At 46.3% G+C, this 22,683-nt stretch overlaps 1 protein-coding gene across 2 annotated transcripts in view; it reads left to right on the top strand.

Annotated features, from left to right (window-relative positions):
- The window catches only part of LOC121873007 (neprilysin-2-like), an 81,946-nt gene that overhangs the window by 21,201 nt on the left and 38,062 nt on the right, over positions 1-22,683 (top strand). The window contains exon 1 of one of the 2 annotated variants that reach the window (XM_042376247.1): positions 1,709-2,214. The exons of the other annotated variant lie outside the window; for it this stretch is intronic. Coding sequence (XP_042232181.1) covers positions 2,138-2,214 — 77 coding nt within the window. The 5' untranslated portion in view covers positions 1,709-2,137. Of the gene's footprint in view, positions 1-1,708; positions 2,215-22,683 lie in introns of those variants that run through there. 2 annotated transcript variants of the gene reach the window in all.

The raw sequence follows: 22,683 nt of genomic DNA on the forward strand, positions 1-22,683 counted from the left end.
TGTGTTGTGTTATTGTGTTGTGTTGTGTTGTGTTGTGTTGTGTTGTGTTGTGATTTATGTTGTGTTGTGTTGTGTTGTGTTGTAAGTTGTGTTGTGTTGTGATTTATGTTGTGGTGTGCTTTTTTGTGTTGTGTTGTGTTGTGTTGTGTTGTGTTATTGTGTTGTGTTGTGTAGTGTTGTGGTGTGTTGTGGTGTGGTGTGTTGTGTTGTGTTGTGTTGTGTTGTGGTGTGTTGTGTTGTGTTGCGTTGTGTTGTGTTGTGTTGCGGTGTGTTGTGTTGTGTTGTGTTGTGTTGTGGTGTGGCGTGGTGTGGTGTGGTGTGGTGTGGTGTGTTGTGTTGTGTTGTGTCAGGTGTTGTGTTGTGTTGTGTTGTGTTGTGTTGTGCTGTGTTATGTTGGTTGTGTTGGGTGTTATTGTGTTGTGTTGTGTTGTGTTGTGTTGTGTTGTGTTGTGTTGTGCTGTGTTGTGTTGTGTTGTGTTGTGTTGTGTTGTGTTGTGTTGTGTTGTGTTGTGCTGTGTTGTGTTGGTTGTGTTGTGTTGTAAAGTTGTGTTGTGTTGTGTTGTAAGTAGGGGTTATTGTGTTGTGTTGTGTTGTGTTATTGTGTTGTGTTGTGTTGTGTTAAAGTTGTAAAGTTGTGTTAGGTTGTGTTGTGTTGTGTTGTGTTTGTGTTGTGTTGTAAGTGTAGTTGTGTTATTGTGTTGTGTTGTGCTGTGTTATTGTGTTGTGTTGTGTTGTGTTGTGTTGTGTTGTGTTGTGTTATTGTGTTGTTGTATTGTGTTGTGTTATTGTGTTGTGTTGTGTTGTGTTGTGTTGTGTTGTGTTGTGTTATTGTGTTGTGTTAAAGTTGTGTTGTGTTGTGTTGTGTTGTGTTGTGTTATGTTATTGTGTTAGTCGGTGTTGTGTTGTGTTGTGTTAGGCAAAGTACAGGTTGTGTTGTGTTGTGGGTTGTGTTGTGTTGTGTTATTGTGTTGTGTTGTGTTGTGTTGTGTTGTGTTGTGTTGTGTTGTGTTGTGTTTGCAAGACTACGTACATGTGTGTGTAGGTATGCGTACTTGTGTGTATACCTGTTTATGTAAGCAAAACTCAACGTACTTGTATGGATGTGTACCTATGTGTTAAACCTATGTATGTATGCAAGACTGTACGTACATGTGTGTGTGTGTGTGTTGGTCCAGTGTAAACCTTTTCACTCGTAAATGTTGGCAAACTTTTAAATAAGATTTACCTGAGTGTTGTGACGCCTTGTTGACAACACCTGTGTGTGTGTCATGCTGCACACACACATACAACAGTCATCCATCCGCACACACACACACACACACACACACACGCACACACACACACACACACACACACACACACACACACACACACACTCCTCCTCCTCCTCCTTCTCCGTAAACCTCACCCTTTACCTCCACACTCCTTCCTCTTCCTCTCCTCCTTCTTTCCTCCTTCTTCTGCTTTCTTTGAGCCCTCTCTCTAAATTGGAAGGAATGGGAGGGAAGAGGGAGGTAAGAGGAGGGAGGGAGGGACGGTGAATGTATAGAGAAGGAGGGAAGGTAGTGGGAGGGGGGAGAGGGGGAGAGAATGGAGATGGAGGGGGAAGGAGGTAGCGAGGCAAGTGGAGGGTGGGTGGAAGAGAAATGGAGGAAAGGGGGGTACACACACACACACACACACGACATATAACACCACACATCACGGCTGTGTTTTCAGTGTGCTCGGGACTACCAAGCCGTCGAGTTGTGTGTGCCGACCGCTCTGGCCCTGTCTCTCGCTCACAACACACTCCACTGCGTCCGTATCCTACTACAGAAGAAAGATCCCTTGCCATCGTGTCTCTGAGTCCTATTATAGTCCTGCGAGTAATGCTAAGATATCCGTTCCTTATTTAAAGCCTTAAAATATCCTGTTAAAACATCCTACGGGTTATCCTAAACTGCTTGGTTCAATTCATAAAGGAATCAGCATCAATGTACTGTTATAAGAAAATCAAATCGTATTTATAATAAGCCCAGGGAGGGGAGGTGTCTGTGTTTGAAGCGAGTTTAAGACATCACACCATCCACACCACACATTCACTGCCCGTTTTGTTGTGGTGGTTGGTCAGATACAGTGCCAAGCCAACCCCAAGATGCCAGAACGGGTCAATCCCAACAAGGCGGAGAGCCAGATGACCCTTGCCAGCGCCCGAAGTATGTCTGATGAAAAGTAAGTACAGTCAGTTCAGGTCATTATTTTATTGATGATGTTATTGTATATTATTGATGTCATGTCAAGTTGTTGTGTTTATTAATGTCAGGTCAGGTCATGTTATGTAGCTGTGTTTATTAAGGTCAAATTATGTCATGTCGCTATGTTTATTGAGGTCAAATCATGTCGTCGTTATTTTTATAAAGGTAATATCAAGTCACTATAAATCTAATTAGGTCATATCAGGTCACTAAAATATAAACAGTTCATGTCAGGTCATTTCACAAAGTCAGTCACACTCACCTGATATTTGCAAAAGTAAACTTAGATAAGATTGTGTGTGTGTGTGTGTGTGTGTGTGTGTGTGTGTGTGTGTGTGTGTGTGTTTGGGGTGATGGTAAGGGTGTGTAGGGTGCGTGAGGGGAGGGTGAAGAGTATGGTGTAATGGTGAGCGTGCTCGCTTCGCAAGCGAGCGGACCCGGGTTCGATACTACGGGCAAGTTTCTTTACGCCATTTGCCTCTGTCTACCCAGCAGTAATTGGGGACCTGGATTTGGCAAATGGCGAGTTGTCCGGTCTTCTCGGGCTATTCCTTGACACTGGATCATGCAGCTCGTGTAGTTGTTGTGTTGGCGACAGCTTCTACACCTTAAACACTGGGTCATGCAGCTCGTTAACTTAAGGTGTGGTTGTTGTGTTGGCGACAGCTTCTACAACGAGAGGCAACCATTATGTGTGTGTGTTACCGTACTACAGAATGGATATCGAATCCCAAGAAAGCATGCAAAAGAGGATGGCAAGACTAATATTGATTCCTTTCACCCACTTAGATACTTCTATCATATCTCCCCGCACTCTTTGTCTTTCTAGGGAATGCAAGTTTAGTTTCTTTAATCTGTCTTGATATGGAAGGTTTCTAAGTCCCGGAATCATTTTCGTCATTCTTCGATGCACCGACTCCAGAGAATTGATATCCATTCTATAATAAGGGCACCAGAACTGAACCGCATAATCGAGGTGCGGCCTGACAAGCGCAAGATATAGTTGCAATATGATCCGCACTCTTATTGCTTACACTTCTAGATATAAAACTTCTCTATTTTGAAGTTGTTAAGGCTGTATACATTGACAGTATTTGTTCTTCCAATATTAAGTACGCTGCACTTGCTGGTGTTGAATTTCATTTGCCATTTTTCTGACCACTCCTGCAGCTTATCTAAATCCTCCTGTAGTGCATTAGGAACCCTGAGTACAGAGACAGGTTAAAGCATCTTAATCTGCACTCTCTCGAGAGACGTGGAGTGAGGGGCGATATGATCGAGGTGTGTAAATGGAAGTCAGGGTTAAACAAAAGTGATATAACAAAGGTACTCAAACTATCCAACCAGGAGCGAACTCGTAGCAGTGGTCTTAAATTAGACAATCTGCACATCCACACATTATCAACATCTTCAATATCCACACCTTCACTATCCACACACCCACACTAACAACACCTTCACTATCCACACACACTACCAACATCTTCACTATCCACACACACTACCAACATCTTCACTATCCGCACACACACACACACTACCAACATCTTCACTACCCACGCACATACACACTACCAGCATCTTCCCTATCCACACACACACACACACACACACACACACTACCAACATCTTCCCTATCCACACACACACACCAGCACCTTCACCATCCACACACACGCACACACACACACACACACACACCACCAACATCTCCCTATCCACACACACACACACACACACCAGCATCTCACCATCCACACACACACACACACACACACACACCAACATCTTCCCTATCCACACACACACACACACCACCAACATCTTCCCCATCCACACACACACACACACACACACACACACACCAACATCTCACCCACACATACACACACACACACACACACACACACACACACACACACACACACACCAACATCTATCCACACACACACACCAGCACCTTCACCACACACATCACAACACAGCATCATCCACATACACACACACACACCACATCTTCCTATCCACACACTACCAACATCTTCACACACACACACACACACACACACACACACACACATCACACACACACACACACACACACACACACACACACACACACACACACACATCACCACACATACACACACACACACACACACACACCACACACACACACACACACACACACACACCAACATCTTCACTATCCACACACACACACACACACACACACACACACACACACACACACACCAACATCTTCACATCCACACACACACACACACACACACACACACACACACACACACACACACACACACACACAACAACACACATACACACACACACACACCAACACATCCACACACACACACACACACACCAACATCTTCACACACACACACACACACACACACACACACACACACACACACACACACACACAACACACACATCATCCACACACACACACACACACACACATACACACACACACACCAACATCACATCCACACACACACACACACACACACACACACACACACACACACACACACACACACACCACATCTTCCCTATCCACACACACACACACACACACACACACACACACACCAACATCTCACCATCCACACACACACACACACACACACACACACACACCAACATCTTCCCTATCCACACATACACACACACACACCAACATCTTCACTATCCACACACACACACACACACACACACACACACACACACACACACTACCAACATCTTCCCCATCCACACACACACACATACACACCACACACACACTACCAACATCTTCACTATCCAAGCACAGCGGTTTTGTTACATCAGGATGGCGTGGCCTGAGGGCACGGCTCACCCAGGAAAGGTCAGTCGCAAAAGAAAAATTCTGGACCCAGAACAGGGGCGAAAGAGCAATGCGAAGCTGTTGAAGCAGTAGACAAATAAAATCAATTTTAACAAGCCTTTTGCCATCGAGTGGAGCTGGGGTGAGCAGACTTTGCAGTATTCAGTGGAGGCCAACGAAGTCGAGACCCAGAAAGAAATTTCGTTTGCTTCCGTATATGGACAACAGACCATGGAAGAATCTTCATGGTTCAAGAGCCAGGAAGAGTCTTATTGGTCCAGGAGCCAGGAAGTCTTAGTGGTCCAGGACTTCAGCAAAGCGTTTGACAGAGTACCGCATCAGAGGCTTCTGAGAAAAGTTAAGGCTCATGGTATCGAGGGGAAAGTTTTAAATTGGATAAAATCATGGCTCACCGATAGAACACAGAGGGTCAGCGTAGATGGTGTGAAATCTGAGTGGGGCCGTGTAACCAGTGGGGTTCCCCAGGGGTCAGTACTCGGTCCAATCTTGTTCATAATCTACATAAACGATCTAGATACTGAGATCAGCAGTGACATAAGTTTGCGGATGACACCAAAATAGGGCGGCAGATTAATTCAGGGCAGGATGCAAATACATTACAGGAGGATTTAGATAAACTGCAGGAGTGGTCAGAAAAATGGCAAATGAAATTCAACACCAGCAAGTGCAGCGTACTTAATATTGGTAGAACAAATACTGTCAATGTATGCAGCCTTAACAACAAGGTAAAACAAAGTGGAGGGGGGTAGGGGTGGCTAATCCTCAGGTGGTATAAAAAAATCATAAAAATGGGTCTTTATTGATGACTCCGCCCACCTGTAAAAACGGACCAATAAGATCTCTTGTCCACACGACTCTCTGTGTACCAGTGGACTGAGATAAACGAACACGTGACGTCACATGTTTACATTTGAGATCACTATGTAGGGAACAAGACAGAAAAAGCTATTTATTACTATTTTTTTGGTCAGTAAGAATAATATAACAAAAATAGTTAATAGTTAATGGTTAATAGTAGTTAGTAATAGGCAATAAATGGTGTAATGTTTCCCTAGCAACGGGTGTGTTTGTCTGAGTCAACAGGGTTGCTAGGGACGATGGAGAATGGGAAGAGCTTGGGTGAAAAGGTTTAGTGAGGATGAGCAGCCTATAGTGAGGGTGTGTGGGGGGTGATGGTGAGGGTGGGTGTGGGGTGATGGTGAGGGTGGGTGTGGGGTGATGGTGAGGGTGTGTGTGGGGTGATGGTGATGGTGATGGTGTGTGTGGTGGTGATGGTGTGTGTGGTGGTGATGGTGTGTGTGTGATGATGGTGTGTGTGGTGGTGATGGTGATGGTGTGGTGTGTGGTGTGTGTGTGTGATGTGTGTGTGGTGGTGATGATGGTGTGTGGTGGTGATGGTGTGTGTGTGATGTGATGTGGGAGGTGATGGTGAGAATGTGTGTGGTGATGGTGAGAATGTGTGTGGGGTGATGGTGTGTGTGTGGTGGTGATGGTGTGTGTGTGATGATGGTGTGTGGTGGTGATGGTGATGGTGTGTGGTGGTGATGGTGTGTGTGTGATGATGGTGTGTGTGGTGGTGATGGTGATGGTGTGTGGTGGTGATGTGTGTGTGTGATGATGGTGTGTGGTGGTGATGGTGGTGTGGTGGTGATGGTGTGTGTGTGATGATGGGTGTGTGTGTGTGGGGGTGGGGTGATTGTGTGTGTGTGGTGGTTGTGTGTGGGGAGGTGATGGTGAGGGGTGGTGTGGGGTGATGGTGTGTGTGTGTGGGGTGATGGTGATGTTGAGTGTGTGGGATGTGATGGTGTGTGTGTGTGTGGTGGTGATGGTGTGTGTGGTGGTGATGGTGTGTGTGATGGTGAAGGTGTGGTGATGATGGTGTGTGTGTGATGGGGTGTGTGTGTGTGTGGTGGTGATGGTGTGTGTGGGTGGAAGGTGTGTGTGATGATGGTGTGTGTGTGGGGTGTGTGTGTGTGTGTGTGTGGTGGTGGTTGTTGATGGTGTGTGTGTGTGTGTGTGGTGTGTGTGTGTGGTGTGGTGTGTGTGTGATGTGGTGATGGTGTGTGTGTGTGGTGGTGATGGTGTGTGTGTGTGTGTGGTGATGGTGTGTGTGGTGGTGATGGTGTGTGTGTGTGGTGATGGTGTGTGTGTGTGGTGGTGATGGTGTGTGTGTGTGTGTGTGGTGATGGTGTGTGTGGTGGTGGGTGTGTGTGTGTGTGGTGTGTGTGATGGTGAAGGTGTGTGGTGGTGGTGTGTGGTGTGTGTGTGTGTGTGTGTCAGAGGTCCAGGTGATCTTAAGCCGTCAGTCAACTGTGCATGTCTTCCTTTCCAGTTGGACATGAACGAGAGGTGATTGGCTGGATGGTTGGAATGTGAGAGAGGCGACGGGAGAAGGGCAGACGGAGAGCTTTATATTGGAGCATTTATACATTCGATTACATTTTTTAACATTGAAGCATTGTACCATTTTTACATTGGAGCATTATAACGTTTATCAAGAGTATTATAACATATCAAGTGGAGCATTCCAACCTTTTTGGGAGCATTTAATACTTTCCATTGGAGCATTATAGCATTTTTCCTCTAGCATTATAAAGCTTCCTCTCTCTCTCCTCCCTCCTCCCTCTCCTTCCTTCCTCCTCCTCCCTCCTCTCTCTCCCCTCTTCCTCTCTCTCTCTCTCCCTTCCTCTCTCTCCTCCTTCCCTCTCTCCTCCCCTTCCTCTCCCTCCCTCCCTCCCTCTCCCTCCCTTCCTCTATCCTTCCCTTCCTCTCTCTCTCTCCTCCCTTCCCTCCCTCTCCCTTCCTTCCTCCCTCCTCCTCCTCTCTCTCTCCTGCCTTCCCTCTCTCCCTCTTCCTTCCCCTCTCTTCCTTCCCTCCCTCTCTCTCCTCCTTCCTCTCTCCCCTCCCTTCTCTCTCCCTTCCCTTCCTCTCTCTCTCCCTTCCTCCCTCTCCTTCCTTCCTCCCTCCCTCCCTGCCTCTCCCTCCTCCTCTCCCTTCCCCCTCTCCCTTCTCCTCTCCCTCCCTCCCCTCCCCTGCCTCTCTCTCCTCCCTTCCTCTCTCTCTTCCTTCCTCCTCCTCCCTCTCTCCCTTCCCCTCCTCCCTTCCTTCTCCCTCCCTCTCCCTTCTCCCTCCCTCTCCTCCCTCCCCTCTCCATTCCCCCCTCCCTTCCTCTCTCTCCCTTCCTTCCTCCTCCTCTCTTCCTTCCTCCCTCCCCTCTCCTCTCCCTTCCCCTCTCCCTTCCTCTCTCTCCCTTCCTTCCTCCCTCCCTCTCTTCTTCCTCCCTCCCCTCTCCCTCCCTCTCCCTTCCCCCTCTTCCTTCCTCCCTTCTCTCCTTCCTTCTCCCTCTCCTCCCTCTCTCTCTCCTCCCCTCTCTCCCTTCCCTCCTCTCCCTTCCTCCCTCTCCTTCCTTCCTCCCTCCTTCTCCCTCCCTCCCCTCTCTCCCCCTCTCCCTTCCCCCCTCTCCCTTCCCTCTCTCTCCCTTCCTTCCTCCCTCCTCTCCTTCCTGGTCCCTGATTTAACACATTCCACGCGTTTGTGGCATGGTGTGCGTTGATTGGTCCAAACATTCTTCCCTTACCTCTACCCAATCGCGTAGTCAGGCCCTCGTTCACGTGGGTTTTGCCTTTACTATCCTCCTCCTCTTCCTTCTCCTCCCTCCTTCTCCTCTTTCCCTTATTTTATTCCTCTACTCTTCCTCCGCCTCTTCTCTCTTCTCTTCTTCCTCCTCCTCCTCTCTCCTCCTCCTCCTCCCTCCTCCTTTCCTTCTTCCTTCCCTACTCTCCCTCCACTTCCTCTTCCTCTTCTTCCCTCTTCTATTCCTCCCCTACCAGGCCAGGGGGAGTAGAGGGGAAATAACAGTCGACAGACCACAAGACGACAGCTGGGGGGAAGTGTACCGTTCTTCCTCCCCCTACCAGGCAGAGGGGAGTGGAGAGAAATGACCAGACCACAAGACGACAGCTCTGGGGAATACCGTTCTTCCTCCCCTCTTCTTCCTTCTTCCTCTTTTCCTCTTCCTTTCATCCTCTCCAACTTTCTCCTCCTCCTCCGGCAGATTATTGTCGAACGGAAGAAGGAGGAGGAAGAAAGAAAGAAGGAAAGTACTACCCATCATGTTAGCCATGCTTATGTACACATCAAGATCAAGTGTACACGTGTCTCTTTAAAATGGTATACACGTGTGCGTCTGGAACATACAACTGCACAGAGCTCGGCGTGGTGTACACGTGTGCGTCAGGAGCCATACATGTGCACACAAAAGGCATGGGTATACACGTGTGCGTATAGAGTTGACGCACATGTCTGGGAGGTGAGGCAGTCGTATAGTGTATGTGTTATGGTAACTGTGGTGGTGGTGGTGGTGGTGGTGGTGGTGGTGGTGGTAATGGTGGTGGTGGTGGTGGTGCGTGGTGCTGGTGGTGGTAATGGTGGTGGTGGTGGTGGTGTGGTGGTGGTGGTGGTGGTGGTGGTTGGTGGTGGTGGTGGTGGTGGTGGTGGTGGCAGTGATGGTGGTAGTGATGGTGGTACCTGGCAGGGACCCTCACCGCCCTCACTGAAGGCGAGATCAGGTTCAGACGCTGTTGTTATTGTTGTTGTTGAGGTCACACACACACACACACACACACACACACACACACACACACACACACACACACACACACACACACTCCACCTTCAGCACAACAAGTTAATTTAGTCTCTTCAACTCCTTAACCTCTTCTTACTAACTAAATCACTTAAGTTATGACAGCGTAATGGAATTGATTTCTTCTCTCCCTCTCTCTCTCTCTAACTGGAGGAGTAAACATTGGCCCAGATAAGCTTTTAACTGGTGACAAGAAAGAGAGAGAGAGAGAGAGAGAGAGAGAGAGAGAGAGAGAGAGAGCCAATCACTCTCACACGGCCAACTTATGATGGAAAAATGAACCCAGGAATTTTCTGCCTGGGTTCGACCATCTGACAGGAGTGTGAGGGGAGAGAGAGGTGAGGGAGAAGAGAAGGTGAGGGAGGGAGACAGGGAGACAGAGGTTGAGAGAGAGAGAGAGAGGGTGAGGGAGGGAGAATGAGGTTGAAGGGAAGATGATTTACTGTAATTAAAAGAGTTCCACCTGTTTCCTTACCTTCCTGCTAATTAACCTGTATTCCTGCACCTGTGACTAAGGAACAATATAGTCAGGGGGAAATATAAAGAGATATACCTCACTAATTAAATTTATTCAATGAGAAGACTTGATATATGGTTAGATGTATTACAGCTATGACTAACTTGACGTACCAGGGAGGAGGGGGCACTGTATACCCGTGCGGTGCCTACGTGAGATACCAACCACCACACCACACCACACACACCACACCTACACCACACTACACCACACCACACTACACCACACTACACCACATCACACTACACCACACTACACCACACTACACCACACCACATCACACTACACACCACAACACACTACACCACACCACACTACACATCACACCACAACACACTACACCACACTACACATCACACCACACTACAACGCACTACACCACACACCACACCACACAAACTGACTGCACTGTACATCTACCATTATTTCTTAGCTGTAGGAATATATTCTGAGTGACCAATCAGAGTGTGTGTTTCAATGACTCTTTCGGCACTTTTATCTCCACTGATTGGCTAGGTGACCATATGGGCGTGGTCAATTCAGGTCTATGGGCGGAGTTAACTTCATGGTACCTTGATATAGGCCTGTGGTCACCTGTGGGCACCTATGGGCACCTGTGGGCACCTCTGGTCACCTGTGAGAGGATAAGAAATGGTGAGGAATTGGGGTAATGATCGCTTGTCAGGCAGTCAACACACACGGCCCCATAGGTCAGCCTTCAAGCTCCCCTCTTAACTGCTGGCTATCGTGGGCGTGCGTGGTAATGGGAGTGGGTGTGGGCGTCACCTTTTATTATATGGAAGGGGAAGGGGGTGTGTGAGGGGTGGTGAAAGGGGGAGGAGGGGGAGGAAAGAAAAAGAGTGAGGGAAGGGAGGGCTTGTATATGTCTATGTGTGTATGTCTGTGCGTTGCCATGGTGATACGTGTGCGTTGCCATGGTGATACGTGTGCGTTGCCATGGTGATACGTGTGCGTTGCCATGGTGATACGTGTGCGTTGTCATGGTGATATCTGACCTATACAACAATATGGCGGTGTAAACAAAGGGACTAACTGGCTTATAATTGTGAAGTCATCTGTTATATCTGGCGAGTTCATACATGTGCGTGTGTGTGTGTGTTGGGGAGACACACACACACACACACACACACACACACACACACACACACTTAACGAGGGAGTAATGGCCGACCATCCTATTGACAAAACAGTAATGACTTGTGTTGGTGATGCTAGTAATGCTAGGTTAGGTTAGGTTGGGTTTGGTTAGATTAGGTTTGTGTTAGGTTAGGTTAGGTTGGGTTAGGTTAGGTTGGGTTTGGTTAGGTTAGGTTTGTGTTAGGTTAGGTTAGGTTGGTTAGGTTAGGTTTGGGTTTGGTTGGGTTTGTGTTAGGTTGGGATTGGGTTGGGTTCAGGATTGGGTTGGGTTTGGTTGGTTGGGTTTGTGTTAGGTTGGTTTATGTGATGGGATGGGTTTGGTTGGGTTCTGGTTGGTTTGGTTTAGGTTGGTTTGACGTTAGGTTGGGTTTGTGTGTTGGGTTGGGTTTGGTTACTGGGATTGGGTTGGGTTTGGTTGGAGTTGGGTTTGTGTTGGGATTGGGTTTGTTGGGTTGGGTTTGGTTAGGTTGGGTTGGGTTTGGTTTGGGTTGGGTTTGTGTTGGGTTGGGTTTACGTGTTTAGGTTGGTTTGGTTAGGTTAGGTTGGGTTTGGTTAGGTTAGGTTTGTGTTAGGTTAGGTTTGTGTTAGGTTAGGTTAGGTTACATAAACTTAAAAGACAATAACACGAAGAACAGATATAAGACTGAGGGCAGACCACAGCATAAAGAGACACACTATATGACCTGGTAAATACAGCCGACATAAACCTTCTCAATCATCATTTCCGGCCATTCAATATGCAAATTTTATGACACAGTGTAAATTATTATTTTTTTTTCATTTTACACAGGTATGAAAGATGAATATATTACAGGAATTACAGGAAGTATTAATGTATAGTGTGTGTGTGTGTGTGTGTGTGTGTATTGTGTGCGTGTGTGTGTATGTGTGTGTGTGTGTGTGTGTATGGGGGGAGAGATTTTGTAGGCACGTGTGTGTGTGTGTGTGTGTGTGTGTGTGTGTGTATGGGGGAGAGATTTTGTAGGCACGTGTGTGTGTGTGTGTGTGTGTATTGTGTGTGTGTGTGGAGATATTTTGTAGGCACGTGTGTGTGTGTGTGTGTGTGTGTGTATTAATAATAATAATAATAATAATTAACGGTTTATTGAAAAAGCATGGCAGCCGGAAGGCTGAAAATATACAATTATATAATTGAGGAATGGGTCTCTTGATTTACAAATGATGTACAAGTAACATAAGTGATACAAATATGATATATAATAATTAGGTGTTGATAATTTTTACAATGGTTGGGACTGTGCTGTTCTTGTAGCAATCAGTTCGTGCTCGTTTGGGCTGGAGCGGGTTGGGCGGGTGTGGCCACATGGCCAGGACAGTAGCTTGGGGCAATGCAGGTGTGCTCCATCCTTCAGGTTAGATCAGGTGAAGCCGTGAGGTCAGGTCAGGTTAGGTCAGGTCCAGCCACACTCAGTATTGCTGTGTTTTTGTGCTTTTCCTTCGAGTTAAAATTGCCACTTTTGTGTGTGTGTGTGTGTGGGGGAGATATTTTGTAGGCACGTGTGTGTGTGTGTGTGTGTGGGGGAGAGATTTTGTAGGCACGTGTGTGTGTGTGTGAGGCCACAGTAAGAAGTTAAGAAGCAATTAATGGTTGAGTTTGTATTGAAAGCAACACGACCGTTCACAACCTTTAAGAACACACACACACACACACACACACACACACACACACACAAAGAAGAGTAATAGGCTAGCCTAATATTCTGTAGCTAAAATTAGTATTATTAGTAGTAGTAATAGTAGTAGTAGTAACGACAATAGTAATAACAGTAGTAGTAGTAACAACAATAGTAATAATAGTAGTACAGGTTGACAACCCTTTATCCGAAATTCCAAAAACCAAAAAGCTCTAAAAACCGAAGAAAAAAAATGTTGGGGCAAAACTTTTTTTTCTCTTCAACAGGGATCAGCCACCCGGGCACATCACTGACCCACACCGGGGCCTCCCGGGCTAAAATGTAATAGTAATAATAATTATTCATAGTAAATAAAAAATTTAATAAAAAATACTCCAAAATAAAATAATAATGATAACAATAACAATAATAATAATAATAAAATATAATAATAAAATTAATAATAATAATAATAACAAAAATACTGTAATAATAAAATAATAATAATAATAACAAAAAAATACAAGAATGAAAAAAAAAGATCAAAAGTGAGAAACACGACCTAGACCTATGAATTGTTATTATTATTATAAGTTTTATTATATTTTCGCCACCCAGGCCCCAATGTGGGTCAGTGACTTGTGCCCGGGTAGGCTAATACAACAAAAAATAAAAACAAATTCTGAAAACCGAAAAATTCCGAAATCCGAAATGCCTCTGGCCCCAGGGATTTCGGATAAGGTATTGTCAACCTGTAGTAGTAACAACAATAGTAATAATAGTAGTAGTAACAACAGTAGTAGTAGTAGTAACAACAATAGTAATAATAGTAGTAGTAACAACAGTAGTAGTAGTGGTAACAACAATAGTAATAATAGTAGTAGTAGTAGTAACAACAATAGTAATAATAGTAGTAGTAGTAACAACAGTAGTAATAATAGTAGTAGTGGTAACAACAGTAGTAATAATAGTAGTAGTGGTAACAACAATAGTAATAATAGTAGTAGTAGTAACAACAGTAGTAATAATAGTAGTAGTGGTAACAACAATAGTAATAATAGTAGTAGTGGTAACAACAATAGTAATAATAGTAGTAGTGGTAACAACAATAGTAATAATAGTAGTAGTAGTAACAACAATAGTAATAATAGTAGTAGTAACAACAATAGTAATAATAGTAGTAGTAGTAGTAGTATCTGAGCATCGCGTTTCAACACAGATAGTGGACGGGCAGGTAAGCGCCTAATAGACTGTGTTTACATTCGGCGTTCGTGCTGTGAATCCGCCTTCAGCTCAGAAACGCTAACTGTTTAAACCTCTCCTGATTGGTGGATTATCTACATCCTGGTATTTGTTGAATAATATATTGAATATATAGTGAACGTGTGTGTGTGTGTGTTAAGTTAGGTTAGGTTAAGGTTGGGTTAAGGCCAGCGTGTGTTATGGTTAGGTTAAGGTTAAATAAATATTTGTCACTTAACCAAATAAACCGGCATTAATATTGTTAGTGTGTGTTTCTGTCGTCACTACACACACACACACGAGGTCAAGGTGAACAATGGAGGAATTTCTCTTAGCTAACCGGTAAACTCTCTCCCGCTGTGTGTGTGTCTTTCTTGTGGGTCCATGACAAAAACCCCATCTCTACTGGAACCTAACCTAACCTAACCTAACTTTAAATGAAATTTGTATGAAAAATAGAAACGATGTATCAAGCTTCCGACTGTATTCAAAGACTCCTTAAGGAAAACTGAATTAGTGCACAAGTGAACAAGGTTTTTATACAGTTCGCCTCATGGTCCCACATGTCATTAAACAGACCAGAGATTGTGAGGGCACGGGTCCCCTGAGGTGTCAAAGAGTGAGGGCAGTAATGGTAAGGTCTAATATCAAAGTGGATTTGTAAGAATATTATTGAAAACTTTAAACAAATTCTGTTTTATTTTTCACTATGTGGGGTTTTTGTCCGGTGGGGATTTTGTCCGGTGGGGATTTTGTCCGTATCCCCTGTCTTGTATGTCCCTGTAACCTGTAACTGTACGAATGTAGGTCATACAGGTGTCTCCTAGCATACAGTCACATCATGTATGCTAAAACACACACACACACACACCGTCTCTACATGCTACGAAGACTTAGGTCACTTGGGACACCCACGCCAGAGGTGAGGGCCATCTACAACGCCTTTATTCTACCCAAACTAACGTATGCGTCACCAGCCTGGTCGTCTTCTCTCAACTCCACCCAACAACGTCAGCTAGACAAGGTACAGAAAAGGGCCTGCAGAATCATGCTCGGCGCAGAATACTCCGGCTACACCAACGCTCTCTCCACCCTGGAAATGCCATCCCTCAGTGACCTCCACCACCAAGCACTGGAAAGGTTTGGCAGTGGACTACTGCACCACCCTCGCCATCGCCACCACCTGCAGCCCCCCACCCAACTCGCGTAGTCCGCCACTACAACAAAATTCAGCCCATAAGAGCCCGCACCGATAGATACAAGAACAGCACCATCCCATCTATTGTTAAAATAATAAGAGCCCGCACCGATAGATACAAGAACAGCACCATCCCATCTATTGTTAAAATAATTGATTTATGTACTGTACAGCCCTGTAAATGTATTCAATGCATATTATAGCGTTATGTCTAAATCAAATGTAAGTCTGTATATTTTCAGCCACCGGCTACAACTCTATTAATAAACCGTTTATTATTATTATTATTATTATTACACACACACACACACACACACACACACACACACACACACACACACACACATACACACACACACACACACACACACACACACACACACACACACACACACACACACACACACACACACACACACACACACACACGTACGTTACATAAGAGAACCAAAAAAATAATCCTGTACAGTTCTAGAAAGTTTGTGAGTGACAGTGTTACCAACGTCTCACAAACACAGCGTCTGACATGTGAGGGCTTAGGATTGGTAACGCTGGAGTATAGGTTAGGTTAGGTCACGATCCGGAATTCTCAATGATTAACAGTTATATCAGAGGTGGTCCACTAAGCTGGTCCACTAAACTGGCTCACTAAGCTGGTCCTCGTACAGTTATATAAGAGCTGCCAATTATGTAGGGCGAAAGGTACCCGGCCGGTTCAGGTACCCGGCCCCGCCCAGGTACCCGGCCCCGCCCAGGTACCCGGCCCCGCCCAGGTACCCGGCCCCGCCCTCCTGACCCCTTTACTGTGGCCCAGGTGAGACTACGGCCCCTCCGACCCTTTCACTGTGACTTGACCTGTTGTTGTAGACGGTCGCGTTTTGATTGGGGAAAGGGAGGTTGTTGGAGGGAGGGAGGGAGGGTGTTGGAGGGAGAGAGGGAGGGTGTTGGAGGGAGGGACGAATTTGGAAACTATATAAAACCAGACGAAAGGAGGAAGAGGGGGGGAGGAGGAGGATTGGTGTCACATGTAGAAAGTAGGAAAGACGGAGGAATCTAGCTCACTGTGTTGTATCTCTGCTAGAGTACGTCGCCCTCCCTCCCTCCCTCCCTCTCTACCTCCTTACCCGGCTTACCTCCCTCTCTACCTCCCCCCACCTCCCTACCTCTCTACCTCCCCCTACCTCCCTCCCTCTCTACCCCCTTACCTGCTCTCTCTCTCTCTCTCTTACGTCAGGCACAAGGGTGACGAGGCTCTGTTGATGTTACGTTATTTTACTATTTATTGAGCTGTAACGCTTCTCTTGTGACACTTCCGCCTGTAACGCTTGAATATCTAAGCTTCCAGTACTTAAAGCTTTTATTTTTTTAAGCTTCCAGTACTTAAAACTTTATTATTCAAGCTTCCAGTACTTAAAGTTTTTATTTTTAAGCTTCCAGTACTTAAAACTTTATTATTCAAGCTTCCAGTACTTAAAGTTTTTATTATTCAAGCTTCCAGTACTTAAAGCTTCTATTTTTTAAGCTTCCAGTACTTAAATAGTTATAACTTATACTTAAGAGATTTTGAAAGTATTTTGGGCCGCTGAACCATTAATTTTCTCTTGCGACGCCATGTTAACTCACCATGACGTGTTTACAAGTCTTAGCCAATCAGAGCGTTACTTAGTGTTGACGTCACGTAAGATCAGCCAGTCAGTGTATTTCGAAAGGTTGTGACGTCACGTAAACTCAGTCAGTCAATCGGAGTGGTTGAATGATGATGACGTCATATTAATTAACCAATCAGAGTAATTTGAGGTGTGTGAAGGAATGTTTGATTACTTTCTCTCTCTTCCTCTCCGTCTCTCAGGTAAAAGTTGTTTACATTCTCGATAGATTTCTCTAAGGTGAAGGTGACCAACCATTATTTTGTTTGTACCTTTGTGTGTTTGTACGTTTGTCTGTAGTTGTTATTGTTATTATTATTATTATTATTATTATTATTATTATTATTATTATTATTATTATTTATATAATTGTGTGTGTGTGTGTGTGTGTGTGTGTGTGTGTGTGTGTGTGGTTCAGTAAACACCGGACCTGGCCAATACCACCAGCTGTCAGAACAACTCACCTGGTCTTACCTGAAGCAATTAACACCACTTCTCTCACCTTCTATATACCTGACCTCTCCTGGGTTAGGATAGGGAGAGGGTTGGTTAGGTGGTGATGGCGCCGAGGTATTGTTGTTGTCACCTCCAGGACACATCTGAAGGACCGTTCGCGTCACTACATGTCACTATAAGAGTATTGTGTCTCCACCATTGTCACCAATATGCAAAGTCATGGTGTGAATGTCACCTTTAGTCATTTGAACCATTATCACCTGTCCTCCTGGTGTAGTGGTGTCACCTGTCCTCCTGGTGTAGTGGTGTCACCTGTCCTCCTGGTGTAGTGGTGTCACCTGTCATCCTGGTGTAGTGGTGTCACCTGTCCTCCTGGTGTAGTGGTGTCACCTGTCCTCCTGGTGTAGTGGTGTCACCTGTCAGTCACCTGGTGTAGTGGTGTCACCTGTCCTCCTGGTGTAGTGGTGTCACCTGTCCTCCTGGTGTAGTGGTGTCACCTGTCATCCTGGTGTAGTGGTGTCACCTGTCCTCCTGGTGTAGTGGTGTCACCTGTCCTCCTGGTGTAGTGGTGTCACCTGTCCTCCTGGTGTAGTGGTGTCACCTGTCCTCCTGGTGTAGTGGTGTCACCTGTCCTCCTGGTGTAGTGGTGTCACCTGTCCTCCTGGTGTAGTGGTGTCACCTGTCCTCCTGGTGTAGTGGTGTCACCTGTCCTCCTGGTGTAGTGGTGTCACCTGTCCTCCTGGTGTAGTGGTGTCACCTGTCCTCCTGGTGTAGTGGTGTCACCTGTCCTCCTGGTGTAGTGGTGTCACCTGTCCTCCTGGGCAGTGGTGTCACCATCCTCCTGGCTGTGATGGTGTCACCCCTGTCCTCCTGGTGTGGTGTCCACCTGTCCTCCTGGTGTAGTGGTGTCACCTGTCATCCTGGTGTAGTGGGTATCACCTGTCTCCTGGTGTGAGTGGTGTCACCTGTCATCCTGGTGTAGTGGTGTCACCTGTCCTCCTGGTGTAGTGGTGTCACCTGTCATCCTGGTGTGAGTGGTGTCACCTGTCATCCTGGTAGTGGTGTCACCTGTCCTCCTGAGTGGTGGTGTCACCTGTCTCCTGGTGTAGTGGTGTCACCTGTCCTCCTGGTGTAGTAGTGTCACCTGTCCTCCTGGTGTAGTAGGTATCACCTGTCTCATCCTAGTGTAGTGGTGTCACCTGTCCTCCTGGTGTAGTGGTGTCACCTGTCCTCCCTAGTGTAGTGGTGTCACCTGTCCTCCTGGTGTAAGTGGTGTCACCTGTCCTCCTGGTGTGATGGTGTCACCTGTCCTCCTGGTATGAGTGGTCTGTCCTCCTGGTGCTGCAGTGGTGTCACCTGGCTCCTCCTGGTGTGAGTGGTGTCACTTGTCACTCCTGGTGTGAGTGGTGTCACTTGTCCTCCTGAGAGTGTAGTGGTGTCACCTGTCCTCCTGGTGTAGTGGTGTCACCTATCCTGGTGTAGTGGTGTCACCCCTGTCCTCGTGTAGTGGTGTCACCTGTCCTCCTGGTGTAGTGGTGTCACCTGTCCTCCTGGTGTAGTGGTGTCACCTGTCATCCTGGTGTAGTGGTGTCACCTGTCCTCCTGGTGTAGTGGTGTCACCTGTCATCCTGGTGTAGTGGTGTCACCTGTCATCCTGGTGTAGTGGTGTCACCTGTCCTCCTGGTGTAGTGGTGTCACCTGTCCTCCTGGTGTAGTGGTGTCACCTGTCCTCCTGGTGTAGTGGTGTCACCTGTCCTCCTGGTGTAGTGGTGTCACCTGTGTCAATATTATCACCAATTCTCTCTACTGTCACCTGTCATCTCTGTCACCTGTCATCTTTGTCACCTTTACTGCACAGTCATTTATGATTACCTGTGGGGAGCACCTTGGTGGGTTAGGTTAGGTTAGGTCTCTCTCTCTCTCTCTCTCTCTCTCTCTCTCTCACACACCAACCTTGACTTAGGGAACTTTCAAATAAGGTGTTTTAAGCCCCTCACCGTCGCTAAGGGGATGAGGAGCTATCGTAATCTGTTTTATGCGAATATGTTTGTTTGTTTATTTGTCTGCCTGGGTGAGTGTGTGTTTGTTGGGGGCTTATGACACACACACACACACACACACACACACACACACACACGTACATATATTACTTCCCATACAAACATACATACTTAAATACATACATACATGCATACATGGGCTTATTTCCGGGTGGTATAATGATGCGTATTTACATGTTAAATCATATCTGTTGACACGTGTGCTTCTGCCAATACTTCCGGGTTATCCACGTTATACGGGATGGAGTTCCGAGTCACGTACTCGTCATAGAGTTAGGTCTCGCTCGTCTCTATTTACGGGTCGTGTTGTCTTCATTTCTCAAAGTTGAGTAATAGATATTGGTGTGTGTGTGTGTGTGTGTGTGTGTGTGTGTGTGTGTAAAAAGGTGTACAAGAGGAAGGCATTGGTTCCGCCAGCACGAGCAATTAACATCGTCTGGAGTTCGTCTTCACCACTTATGACAACACTGCCAGCACAAGAAATTAAGAGCGCCTGGCGTTTGTGTCTACTTTACAGTGATTAATTAAGTGCGGTGAAACTTCCGGGAAATTATTTGAGATTTTCGTCCATAGTGAGTGAGGTGATGACGTCATGGAACACACACACTCTCTCTCTCTCTCTCTCTCTCTCTCTCTCTCTCTCTCTCTCTCTCTCTATCAAGAAAGAGAGGGGGGAGACAGAGAGAAATACAGAAAGCGAGAGGCACAAAGAGAAAGACAGGCAGACAGACAGACAGATAGACCAATACAGACAGACAGATAGACAGACCGAGACAGACAGACAAACAGAGAGACCGAGACAGGCAGACAAACAGACAGACTGAGACGGACAGGCAGACAGACAGACAGACAGACCAATACAGACAGACAGATAGACAGACCGAGACAGACAGACAAACAGAGAGACCGAGACAGGCAGACAGACAGACAGACTGAGGACGGACAGACAGACAGACAGAGAGACCGAGACAGGCAGACAGACAGACAGCAGACCGAGACGGACAGGCAGACAGACAGACTGAGACAGGCAGACAGACAGAGAGACCGAGACGGACAGACAGACAGACAGACTGGAGACGGACAGGCAGACAGACAGAGAGACTGAGACAGGCAGACAGACAGACGACCGAGACGACAGGACAGACAGACTGAGACAGGCAGACAGACAGAGAGACAGACAGGCAGACAGACAGACAGACCGAGACAGGCAGACAGACAGACAGACTGAGACGGACAGGCAGACAGACAGACCGAGACAGGCAGATGACAGAGAGACTGAGACGGACAGGCAGACAGACAGACGAGACGGACAGGCAGACAGACAGACCAGAGACAGGCAGACAGACCGAGACGGACAGGCAGACAGACAGAGAGACCGAGACAGGCAGACAGACAGACCGAGACAGGCAGACAGACAGAGAGAGATAACATGAAGTAGGTCGGGGTGTTCTGGCCAACATCAGCTGTGTTGTACTGTGTCAAGAGTGTACCGTAACCTGACCACTCTACCCCTTAATTGGGTAGTTAGGTAGTTAGTTAGTAAGGTAGTTAGTTAGGTTGTTAGTAAGGTAGGTAGTTAGGTAGTTAGTTAGGTAGGTAGTTAGGTAGTTAGTAAGGTAGGTAGTTAGTTAGGTTGTTAGTAAGGTAGGTAGTTAGGTAGTTACGGACCTTCTTATTGTTATTATTGTAGTTGGTATTATTATTATTATTATTATTATTATTATTATTATTATTATTATTATTATTATTATTGTTGTTGTTGTTGTTAGATATTTGTTGATGTAAAATTGATGAGAGAGAGAGAGAGAGAGAGAGAGAGAGAGAGAGAGTCTGGCTGTCACCTCAATTAATGTAACGCAGTAGTGACGAAACCAAGATGGTGGTGGTAGTACTGGTGGTGGTGGTAGTGGCGGTAGTAGTAGTGGTAGTATTAGTAATAGTAGTATTGGTAGTGGTTGTAGTAGTAGTAGTTGCTGTTGTTGTTGCAATAGTAGTAGTAGTAGCATTGAGTAGTAGTAGTAGTAGTAGTAGTAGTAGTAGTAGTATTCTTAACCAAAACTCGAAACCAAACATCCTAGACCCAGACCCATTCTACCTGGGACCCAATTAAGGTAGTCAAAACAAACAACTTTTTTACAACACTATAACTACCAATATTGTTACGTCACTATAACTACCAATATTGTTGTCACTATAACTACCAATATTGTTACGTCATTATAACCACCAATATTGTTACGTCACTATAACCACCAGTATTGTTACGTCACTATAACCACCAATATTGTTACGTCACTATAACCACCAATATTGTTACAAAACGTCACTATTACCATTAATATTGTTACAACATGTCACCATAACCACCAATATTGTTACGCCACTATAACCACCACATTACAACCACAACAATATAAGCGGTGTGTCCTTTTGTTCACTGGAGCCTGATGGTGTTGTGTGTGTGTGTGTGTGTGTGTGTAATACAGGATGGGTTGAAGAACAGGTGAAGGGGGAGGGAGCAAAGGAGAGAGGGGGAGACTGGAAGTGGAGAGGGAAGGGAAGAGGAGGGAGGAGAGAGAAGAGGAGGAGGGAGGGGAGGGAGGGAGAAGAGGAGGAAGGCAGAGGAGGGAGGAGAGAAGGGGAAGGAGGAGAGAAGAGGAGGAAGGAGAAAAGAGGTGAGAGGAGAGAAGAGGAGGAAGGAGAGGTGAGAGGGAGAAGAGGAGGGGAGGAGAAAGAGGAGGGAGGAGAGGGAGGAGGAGAGGAGGGAGGAGAAGAGGAGGAAGGAGAGAAGAGGTGAGAGGAGAGAGGAGGGAGGAGAAAGAGGAGGGAGGAGAAGGAGGAGGAGGAGAGAAGAGGAGGAAGGAGAAAAGAGGTGAGAGGAGAGAAGGGTGCATAGGGGGAGGGAGGGAGGGAGTTACCTCAGGTGTGTAGAGGGGAAGAGGAGGGGACAGGTAACTCGACAGGTAGAGGCGTAATTGATTGGTTTGATGAAGG

The sequence above is a fragment of the Homarus americanus genome, unplaced genomic scaffold (assembly GCF_018991925.1).
Source record: "Homarus americanus isolate GMGI-L3 unplaced genomic scaffold, GMGI_Hamer_2.0 scaffold11022, whole genome shotgun sequence".
Classification (NCBI taxonomy): Eukaryota; Metazoa; Arthropoda; class Malacostraca; order Decapoda; family Nephropidae; genus Homarus; species Homarus americanus.